The sequence below is a fragment of the Lactuca serriola genome, chromosome 1 (genome assembly GCF_051521515.1).
Source record: "Lactuca serriola cultivar US96UC23 chromosome 1, Lser_US96UC23_V15, whole genome shotgun sequence".
Classification (NCBI taxonomy): domain Eukaryota; kingdom Viridiplantae; phylum Streptophyta; class Magnoliopsida; order Asterales; family Asteraceae; genus Lactuca; species Lactuca serriola.
The window spans coordinates 74,613,584-74,624,735 of record NC_136408.1 but is presented as its reverse complement, the minus strand read 5'-3'; the positions used below and the strand labels follow the sequence as shown (position 1 = coordinate 74,624,735).

General features: G+C 33.0%; 1 protein-coding gene and 1 long non-coding RNA gene across 3 annotated transcripts; both read right to left on the bottom strand.

Moving 5' to 3' along the window:
* Positions 1-3,690: 3,690 nt before the first annotated feature.
* Positions 3,691-6,567, bottom strand: LOC145092511 (non-canonical heme oxygenase HOZ, chloroplastic-like). Of its 2 annotated transcripts, XM_079030456.1 has the most exons (12): positions 6,439-6,567; positions 6,172-6,216; positions 5,966-6,052; positions 5,561-5,659; positions 5,298-5,393; positions 5,127-5,192; positions 4,956-5,037; positions 4,777-4,844; positions 4,629-4,694; positions 4,437-4,487; positions 4,268-4,332; positions 3,691-3,882 (listed from the first exon to the last, which is right to left on the bottom strand). In XM_079030456.1, exons 1-12 carry the CDS (start codon positions 6,466-6,468, stop codon positions 3,825-3,827), a joined length of 813 nt encoding a protein of 270 aa, XP_078886582.1. In that variant the 5' UTR covers positions 6,469-6,567; the 3' UTR covers positions 3,691-3,824. The 2 variants fall into 2 exon arrangements, with proteins under 2 accessions (XP_078886582.1, XP_078886589.1); XM_079030463.1 differs by lacking the exon at positions 5,127-5,192.
* Positions 6,568-8,947: 2,380 nt separating this feature from the next.
* Positions 8,948-10,717, bottom strand: LOC145069465 (uncharacterized). Its single transcript, XR_013689518.1, has 3 exons — positions 10,607-10,717; positions 9,243-9,714; positions 8,948-9,179 (listed from the first exon to the last, which is right to left on the bottom strand). It is a non-coding gene; the product is annotated as an uncharacterized LOC145069465 (long non-coding RNA).
* Between the last annotated feature and the right edge of the window lie 435 nt (positions 10,718-11,152).

Genomic DNA, 11,152 nt, shown 5'->3' with positions numbered 1-11,152 from the left:
TTATAATTAAATGGTTTTTTATAATGTTTATTTAATTTGACTTGTCATTATGTATTTACAACATTTAAACCTTTTTAACTATTTTGAAAAATAATGTCCGAATATATTTTTTATAAGTTAATTTAATATTATGATTTATGTTTTGGATTTAATATAATATTTAAAATAACAAATAAGTGTATTATAATAACTATTTTAAAAAATATATCAATAATAAGATAATATTTACATTTAATAATATATTTTAAATATATTGAGTTGGAAATTAAATATGAAAATTTTAAGTTTTGAATGAAAGTGAGTACCGTGTTGTATTACTAAAATTGAAATTCATTTATTACATCATGAAAGGAAAGTTCATTTGACATATAAATTTATATTATGTGAAATTAATAAAATGAAAAAAAACCATGAAATTCATGTGAAAAAAAATATTAATTGAAAAATAATCACAAAATAATATATGACCAAACCAATAAGAATGTGACATATGACAAAATTTATTAGAATAGATAGATACTTAACGTTTGTAGCATATTTTAAAATTGTAATTTAACATCGAGTAGTCTGAATTAATCTTTCTTGAATTATTAGTTTGCTTGGTTAACCTTTTAAAATTTATGAATACAATCTTGGTTGACTAAAAATATATAATATTATTTAGGGGTGTAACTAGTATCAGAACCAGATCAGACCGCAAGTGATATATTTAAAGAACCAAGAACAGACCAAATACTTTTAACCTGTTTGAATCTGATCTAATTCTGTTATATTGAGAACTTCTAAGAGCGAACTGTATGGGCCAAAACGAGTAACGACGAGGGTGACGTGGTCGTTCTCGACGCCGTCGTAACGGGGGGAACACCCACCCCCCAACTCGTTGCATCTCGTCGTCCGGTTCTCGTTGCCATGGAAACGAAGTGTAATGCGCAAAAAAGTAACCGTTGTCACTTTAGACCGTTTGAAAACGGTCAAATTCAAAAAAAAATTACCTTTTTACCTATATATATATATATATATATATATATATATATATATATATATACTCATTTTATTTCAAATTTTTATAAACCTTTCTCTCATTCTCTCTATATCCTATACACATATTTTCTTTTAAAATTTCAAAAAATGGAGCAAAACCGAAACATCCCCCCTCCATCATCAAACCCAAACACAACCTCGCCTCTCGGATTTACGGGGTATGAAAATTATTTCAACCTTTTTCCATCTCAAGGTTCACCACAATTCCCATACCAAAGCGCCACTTTCAATCCCGCTTCACCGCCACTGCAATTTTCCAACTCACCTTACGTTCAACAAAGTCAATTTGGTCGAAACCCAAATTTACAACAAAATCTTTTCTCTTCTTTTGGTTCGATGCAACAAACAACCAACCAATCATCGCCTACAACACAACCATCATTTCAAGTGGAAGCGGGAAGTAGTAAGAAAGGGAAAGGGAAAGGAAAATCAAAAGGGAAATCAATAGCGGTAGAAACAGAAAATGCAGACGTTCCACAATGGTGGACACCGGAGGAGGAATACGCTTTGACGGCGGCTTGGTGTGCCACTTTAAAAAACGAACTTCGCAGAAATGGAATGAAAAAATAATCTTATTGGGGGCGGTGCTCGACAAGTTTCACGCTATTTTAAAGAAAAATCTGTATCGCAACAATGACATGTTGAGCAGCAAACGGGGTATGATAACTAAGCGGTGCAACAAATTCAACAGTATTTTGAACCGGCTTGAGGCGCAACAACAAAGCGGAACCAACAACTTCGATTTGTTCAAATCTGCTAACGAACAATATTGGGTTGAAATGGGTCATGTTTGCGACTTTGAAAAATCATGGGAATTGTTGCGAGCGGATCCAAAGTGGAATAAAACGCCTACATCGTCGGAGGTTCAATCCAAAAGGTCTCGCAATTCTAGCTTGGTCGACGTGTCGGACGCACGGACTAACATCGACCTAAACGCCGACGACGATGAGATCACGGATGATATCCAAGAGATATCCCCACCACGACGACCGCCCGGACGCGACAAAGTGAGGCGCGCTGCAAAACATGCAGAGGAGGTGGAGATGAGAGCAAAAGAAGCGGCGGAAATGAGAGTGAAATTCGACGAGCACAATTTATTAATAAAAGAAAAAATGAGTTGAAACGTCGTCATTTGGAGTTCCTGGAAAGGTAGGCACGTGAGAAGCAGGAGCAAAAAGAGAGGGAACTAATGACACATCAGCTGTCAATTCTTCGGACGAGCGAGGAGGGTTTGTCACCTGCTGATCTAGCGGTGCTACAAGTGATGAAGGAACAAATTAGGAAGAAATATTTGGATTAATTAGGATTGTTATGTGGTTTTAGTAGTAATCTGAATGATATTTTAGTTATAATACTAGTTGTGACACCCGTATATTATACGGATTGATTAAAACAAAATGTTATAAGAAATTTATTTGAATATGAAATTTGAAATAAATAAAAATTATGAAAAAAAAAACGTGCAAAAAAAATTAAAATTATGTGTTTAGTTGTCAGACACATGTATTAAACATATTAATTATAACAAAATATTAAATACAAATGTTTAAACTATAAATTTATTTAAAATTGAAATTGAAGTTTGAAATTTGAAATTTGAAATTATTATAATCATTATGGTATGTTTAATTTATGGAAACTAAATTAATGATATATTGAAAAATAAAAAATAAAGTAAATGACAAGTGGAAAATAAATATCTTAAAATTATGATAAAATGACATGTGGCATAATGAATAAGAGAATGACATATGGCAAAAATTATTTTCATTTATTAGAGAGGATTAGGTTTAAAATTATGTTTTTTTTAATTGTAATCGTAATTTTAGATTTTAAATATTATGTCTTTTTTTTGTTTTTAAAATTTTATTTTTTATAAAAAATATATTCATGTTAGTGATTAAAAAAATGCCAAAAATAAAAAAAAAATAAAAAAAAAAAACAATTTCAGAAAAAAAAATTAAAAAGAAAACATATTTATTTTTAAAAAGTTGGTGTTGCATCTTGTTGTTCATTTCCCAACTTGGTGTTATAACACCACTTGCTTATGTGACATGTGAGGTGGCACAACTTGGTGTTGCACCTTGTTGCCCACACCTAATGCTCTAAGAATGTGTTCGGTCTTGTAATTGAAATAACCAAAAACCAAGAATGATTGATTGGAAGAATCGAGAATCACTGAATACCCCTGTCCGGTTCCGATTCGGTTCTTCACTCAAAAAACTCATCCCTAGTACTATTAATTGAATAGACATATTATTCATTAATGATTTTATTTTTCAATATTCTTTTAAAAAAACAAATTAAATATACCAAAATTATAATTTTTAACTTCTAAAAACCGATATTCATATCAATCAAAGAAAAAAAATAGATAGTTCCTAACATACTCATGGATTATTGTTCCTATTTGAATATGGTCATATATACATGTAAGGAAAAACATACATATAAATTGTGAGGACACATAAGTTAAGGTTATGGAATCAAAATATTCGAAAAAAAAAAAAAGAAGAAGATAGATTTGAGAATGATAATAGGGATGTTTGTGGAAAGGTATCATCGCCTCTATTTTGGACATTCGTGACAAGGGGGTGAACATGGATTCCATGCTTGTCCTAGTGAGTTACTAGCTTAATCAATAAAATGTTGTTAAAAAAATAGTACATTTTATTAAACCCCATAGAAAGTATAATCCAATTATAAATTTACAACAAATTATTTGCATTTGCTTGGAGAGAAAAGTTACAAAGTACAACATTTATGTCACCAAGTCTTTTTTATCAATTGACTCGAGACTTAGCAGCTTGAAGCATTTCGATTATGAGCGTCTTCACATCCCTACAAAATTTGAGAAATTAATTCCAAAAACAAGAAACTATTATATCATCATGTATTGAGTTATTTTACAAAAACTTAAAAAAGCAAAAGAAAAGAAGTTCAATGAAAATTTGAACAATTTTGCAATGCTATGAAATTTTAAAAAATCAAATTTTTTAGTGATGAGGACCACTCAAAAAACAATTTCTCCAGTTCCATTTTGTTAAAACTCTTACCCCATTTTCTGTCATTTTTAAAATATTCAAACTTTCTTTCTCTTATTTCAGTGTCTTGCTTACTCTTTGCCCTTTAACGTTTCTTCAAATATTTTTTGTGTACAAAATTACTAAAATGCCCATGAATATTTTTCCATTAATATAACAATATGTTAAACGACATGACTCACTTTCTTTCTTCAGCACGTCTAGGGAACGGAATCCGAAGCTTAAAGTTGCTATTTTTATAACCAGCCTACCATAAAAATATAAAACAAAAATAGTAAAAAAATTAAATTTGCATCATGACTAAATAATAAAAAATGGACTTCAAACCAGAAACCAAAAAGAAGCCTATACCTTTACATTGAAGCCAAGGCTATCGACATCCACCATGTTTGCATAATCCACCTAGAAATCCAAGTAAACTTCACTAAGCTGATAATTTTAATAAGGACTAAAAATGAAAAATATAAATATATTATTTTCAAACTACATGGATTATGTTTACAGATTAATCTTTATTTAACACAAAATATTAATAAAAAATACCGGAATTGATGTCGAGTGTTGAACTATAAGTTTTGTATCATTTGAGTGGTCTTTATTCATGTGAGACTACAATGAAAAAAATTATTAACTTATTTAATTAAAACTTCAACGAGAATAAAAATAAAGGAGAAATTATTAAATGGCATACCGTTATAGGCTTAGAAAACTGATAGATTTGATCCACTTTTGCCTCTTTGAAATCCTTGCTTGTAAACTCTGTTACCATTCTCAAATTTAAGAACAAATTAAAAAAATAATGATAATAATAATCATATTTCTCGAATAATTTAAAATTTAATACTTCAAATTTCAGATGGACAAACAAACCTCCTGATCTCAACAAAGGAGTGGCAGTGCCAGAAACAAAGGTTACAGATTTAGGTTCAAATCGAAAAAATTGGAAGTCAACCTTCATGATACAAAAGTCAAGGCCTCAAATTAGGGCAAAAGTGTAAAAAAGAATTATATTATACTATAAAACTTAAAAAAAATGTTCACCAAAAATGCATCTTGGTGTTTTGCGAAATATGATGTACGAATACTTTCTTTTTCTGTTTCAGGAACCTATAGAATTTGATCGAAAAGATTTCCATTTTTCAGTGATTAATTTAAAGAAAAATTATAAAAGAAAAGAAAAGTTTCAAGAATTGGGGAATGTGATAGGCTTACAGAAACAGCAACACCATGTAAATGTATGATTAAATCTGTTATATCTTCCGGATCTTTAGATACACGCAATGAGCATTTAGGATTAGCCAAAAGTGCCTGCAAAAATAACAAAATTATAAAATTGAACATTTGAAATTGCTAAACATTTGGTAATGAGTAGAAAATATGATCAATATTGGCAGTGTACTTTATTTGTTATATATAGCTATTATCTGTAAGAAATGCAAATACTTTATTTGTTAAATTTGAGTTTTGTTTACAACCTTTGTATGAGATGCCAAATTACTGAGTGCTAATATTGGAGATCCGTTGGTGTCACATGCAAAATCAACTGTTGATCCAGAAGGATGACCCTCATAATTCTGCATAATACATGATAATTATCTGTTTGATGATACTTAGTATTAAAAAGCACCTCCAAACACCAATGGAATATCTAATTACTTCAATGGAGTGATTATCTATTTGCTAATATTCAAGTTGTAAGTAAGATTTCTCCATCATACTTCCTAATTTAACTAAAACAGGTTAAGAATCTATTGTTAAATTGAACATCTCGATTTGTTTGAATAATAAATGAAAATCATGAGAGATTTATGAAGAAAAGCCTTGTTTTATGAGTGATCTGAACTGAAAGTACTATTTGGAAACAGAAAATTGAGAAGAACCTGATCGAAAGTTAAAAGTATGCCACGAATGCTATGATGAAGGATAGTCCTGACTTCCTCAATGGGAGGGAGTCTAGTAGCCTTCTTCTACAATAACAAACAAAGCACTTGTAAATTACACAACAAACATCCATAATTTTTTAGAAATGAATACAAACACACATACACACACACACTGAGGAAACAAATTCATGTTACGAAAGTACCTGATGAGCTTCGATCAGCTGCAAAACTTCATCAGTAGCATCACTCTAGTAAATCCAAAGGTCAAACAAGAACGACAAACGATCATAATTAGGAAAAACAGGCGTAATTCTCTAATCGTTTCCGTAACATAGCAAAGTTGATTGAACGTTGAAAATTAGTTTTGATTCGCAACTAACAAACACGAATGGATCATATTCTGCAATCTGAACTTTCATCAAACCGAAAGAGAAAAAAACAGAAAAGGAATTGGAAAACAAACGAGTCACCTGTGAAGGAGTTTGGGTGGATGACGCCATGGCGGAGAGAGGCAGGGGACGACGGCTATCGGTGGGGGGTTTTTTGAGAAGACGGTAGGAAAAAAGAGGAGTTGAATGAAGTAACGACTACGATTTCGATCATGTTGGATTAAATTAAAGTTAATAATTTACTAAGTCGAATATTTAATTAAGTAAAATAATAGTCTTATTTTTAAAAAAAAAAAAAAAAGTTTGACTATGGGCCAGGGGAAACTAGGTCCAAACTGCACCACTGAACCCAATTTTTGTTATTATTATTTAAAGTTACTTAAAAAAATAAATATCGTCGATCATTGTTTATGCCAGAAAGTCCAATTTTATAACAAGACTGTCGTAAAAATATTATATTCTATGTCAATTTTAAAATTTACTTTTGAAACAAATTATTCTTTCATTTTTCACTTTTCACCTTTCACTGTAAATATTAAGTAGTTAGGTAATTTTTTAAGATCAAAAAATGTTATCTCGCGAGACTTGTAATTTAAAAAAATTTAAAAAGTAAATTCGTTTATAAATTAGCTGTGGCACGTTAAATACAGTTTTAACCGTTTGATATGAATTATTTTTTTTAGTTTGTCCTAACCATTTAATTAATTATATTTCATTTTACTTTCCAATTATAATTAAATTTTAAATCTTTATTATTCATTAACTAATTATTTTTTTAATAAATATTAAATAATATTTCATTTTAATGTTTGATATTAACTATTAAAATATTAATTATAATATAATATTTTTAGTATTTTTATAAATTATAACTATATAGGTAAGAATTTATCATCTTTCATAGGTTATGGCTTTTTGTGACACTGTATTTTGCATAAATACTCATTCTCTTATAAATATCTTTGGTTAGGATATGTCTGCTTTCATCCTCTCGTATTTTTCGCTTCCAATTAAACTAGATTATGACCCACGTAAAACACGGGGAACATATAAAAAATACATATAAAAGTATAAAAAGTTGGCACAATAATTAAAAAGAAAGTAGTAGAAATAAAATTAGTTTTATTGGTAACATTGAAAAAAACAATGAAATGTTTGAATGTCTATAACCAATTAATGACCTCTTTGTAAACAACGTTTTTTGTTTATTAGTTGGACGATCTTGTCACATATGAGTACCTTTAATACGATATCTTTTTAATTTATACTCTTCTCAGGTTCGGGAACCAATGTCGGTTGTCTTTTTTCTTTCTTGTTGATGTATCAATTAATGCAATACAAATTGGTGCTACATTTGGAGTTTTTAATGCTATTAGTCGATTTGTTAATGATCTTCTAGTAAATTCATATTTTTTTAAAAAAATTACAACTTTTTATATTTTCTTCGAGTTAATGTTTTATTGATTTGTAATAATAATAATATGATTGGTGTACGAGGGTCCTCAAACACTTGTGGGAATTACATTTGACTCATTGCAATAGGTTATTTAAAAAAAAATTAACCTTTCAAAAAGAATTATTCTTTCAAGCTCTTTTGCATTTTTTATTGCAGTTATTGATTTTTTTAGTTCCAGACATATATGATGTTTACACTCCTATCCTCTCTGATGTTATTGTTCAACTTTCTAAGATGATGAAGCTATCAAAGACTAGTGTTGACGATCATTGGACATTAGCAAATAACATAAATGTTTTTTCAAGAATCCTGTAAGTAAATCTATTTCTAACTCAAGTTACGACAACACCCTTGTGTTTGTCTGTCATGTGTATATCATAAAATTTATTAAGGGTACTAGTACCAATTTATACATATCTCCAAATATAATTCAATTTTAATCAAGGGGCAAAGTACTTCTTTTTCTTGAGTTGGCAAAAAACTTTAACCTGGAGAACACGAGTGCGGCCTATATGAAAACTGTCAAATGTTCCCTAGAATCTGAAATGTTATAAGTTGTCTTTGTAGTTAAATTATCTGTTATTTTTCATTTTCATTTAAGTTCATTTTGGGATTAAACAAAAGGAAAAACAACATAATTTCGTTGTATGAAAATAATTCGGAGTACAATGCTACAATTGGTATTAAACTCTAAAATGATAGCTCATAACATTGGCCTAAGTCATCTAATTTTGTATCATACACTAAAAAACATATAAAAGAATAAAAAAACAGTTGCAATGAAAACCTTGTTTTGTGTACCAATAAGTTGGCATAAAACTCAATAGTTCTTGAATATAGGAAGAGTCTACTCTTTAAAAATGAAATTGGAAACTATAATAAGGAACCAGTTCGTGTAGATGTGCAGTCCATAATCAAATCCAACCGTCCGAGTATATCTGAAGGGCTAATTTTCTCATGGAGAGCATAACAAAATCAACGATGAGAAATTCATTTGGTGTCAAGTTAAAAAGCTTTTTGAATGTCGAATTCCTATGAGGTGACTTCATATTGAGCTGTCAAGAAATTAGAATAATTCGTATAGATGTGCAGTCCATAATCAATACTCCTATAATGCAAAATGTAACGACCCAATTTTCATGACCAAAAATTTCGTTTTAAAACATTACTTTTGGAAAATATTAAAAGTTAAAACATTGTCTGATCAAGTCATCACACAAGTGAACCATGTCTAAAAGCCAATTCATACATTCGATCAAAATATCAGAGTACAAATCTCAGTGAAGCTCGTAAATGCGGAAACCGGAGAGTGTGTGTGTGACGTGTCGCTACCGCGCCGACTCCTTTCCCCTAGCTGAGGAGGTACCTGAAACCAAAACTGAAAACTGTAAGCACAAAGCTTAGTGAGTTCCCCCATAATACCACATACCATGCAACATATGACAACCATTGTTCAGCTAGGAGTTATGGGCCTTGCCCACACTCGGGAAGATACGGGCCCTGCCCACACTTCGCTAGCCGGGAGATACGGGCCTCGCCCACACTTGTGAAGATACGGGCCCTGCCCACACTTCGCTATCTGGGAGATACGGGCCTAGCCCACACTCCAACCTCGGAGAGATACGGGCCCTGCCCACACTCAACCGCCAACTCATAACATACAAGTATCACGCAGACAACAAGTATTAGCAATTCTACCATATTAACACATATATCTTACTTGACTAAACCCAGAGATACGGGCTCGGCCCACACTCTAGTACTAACATCTCGTCTACACGGGTCGGCCTTGGTGCCTTGGACCCGTTCCTACTGGAAAGGAAACTCACCTCGAAATAGCTGCTGGTCTGTGTGGGAATTGATCACCTACTACTGCTGCTGCTGCTCCGGAAACCCTCCGGCTGCAATTCCCACAATAAACTCAATCAAACACTGCTCACTGACCTTTGGGTAAAATGACCATTTTACCCCTGACCTTGCCCTAAGTCAAAGTCAGAGTCAACTTTTCAGTTGACCTCGACTCGCCGAGTTGGCTTTCCAACTCGCCGAGTCCCTACGCAAACGACTGTCCTGAATCCTGGTCCTACTCGTCGAGTTAGGCGACGACTCGACGGGTTCACCTTCTTAACCAATATTCAAGTCCTTCATCCTACTCGCCGAGTTGTATGAACAACTCGCCGAGTTCATCTTCATCCGATGAACACTTATGCGAAGACTCGCCGAGTTGTATGAACAACTCATCGAGTCTGTTCTTGATCTAAGGAGATTGCCTTGAACTCGCCGAGTCAGGGCATTGACTCGCCGAGTACCTCCATAGATGAGTTAAGCTTCCGACTCACTGAGTCACACCCCGTGACTCACTGCTCACTCGATACTACGAAAAAGGGGACAAACTCGGAGACTCGCGAACAGACTCGCCGAGTCATATGAACGACTCGCCGAGTCGTTGCCATGCACCTACTGAATACACGGATTTGCTCGATTCCAGTCCATGCCATTCATAGATCTAGACTTCTAGGACACGAATCACACGTAAAGTTTCCAACTTTACGTGTGGATATTCACCAATATGGATTTTAGGGCTCAAAATGTCTCAAAAGGGTAGATCTAGGGCTAATAAGCAACATGGGGCCAAAAAGCTAACAGATCTGAGCCCCTGGAGCTCAATCTTGCCTAGATTCAAAGGCCAAACGCCTTATTACAACATACAAGGCACATACAAGCTTGGGGATTTGATCAAGAAGGACCCAAATGAAGTTTTAAGCATAGAATCAAGGGGAAAACGGGTTATACCTCAAAGGAACTGCTGGAAGAACACAAATAACGCTTGGATGGCTTCCCTTCTTCTGGATCTACTTCCTTCCTCTTTCAAAGCCTTCAAAAACACACACACTAACCTCAAACCCACAAAGAATAGCTTAGAACGAGAGATACAGGGCTCTAAGGGTCAATGGGGGTCGGCTTGGGGCTGATAAGTCCTTTAAATAGGGTGCAAACCCCTGAAACTTAGGGTTTCATCCAACAGCTGTGACTCGCCGAGTCCGGGATATGGACTCGCCGAGTCACCAACTTAAACGTGTCCCGGGTCCCGCATCCACTCGGCGAGTCGGACCTATGACTCGCCGAGTCCAAGGCTAAAAGAAAGGAAATACTCAAATAACATTTACGTACCAAGAACCGGGTGCTACACAAAAGTTAAAAGATTTTAAAAAAAATGAAAATAAAATGCCCTAAAAAAGAAGTGTAAAAGGGTCATTTACCAAACTTTAGATGGCTACAAAAAAGAAACGCTCTTTGTTCATACTTACTTCACACATACATCATTTTAATAATGAAAAT

Excerpts from the sequence above, each read along its gene's own strand:
- LOC145092511 (XM_079030456.1), bottom strand. The coding sequence starts at position 6,468 with ATGGCGTCATCCACCCAAACTCCTTCACAG. Across the intron at positions 5,193-5,297 it reads TACATGGTGTTGCTGTTTCT|GTTCCTGAAACAGAAAAAGA; the intron begins GTAAGCCTATCA and ends CAAATTCTATAG. Across the intron at positions 4,845-4,955 it reads TCCTTTGTTGAGATCAGGAG|AGTTTACAAGCAAGGATTTC; the intron begins GTTTGTTTGTCC and ends GAATGGTAACAG.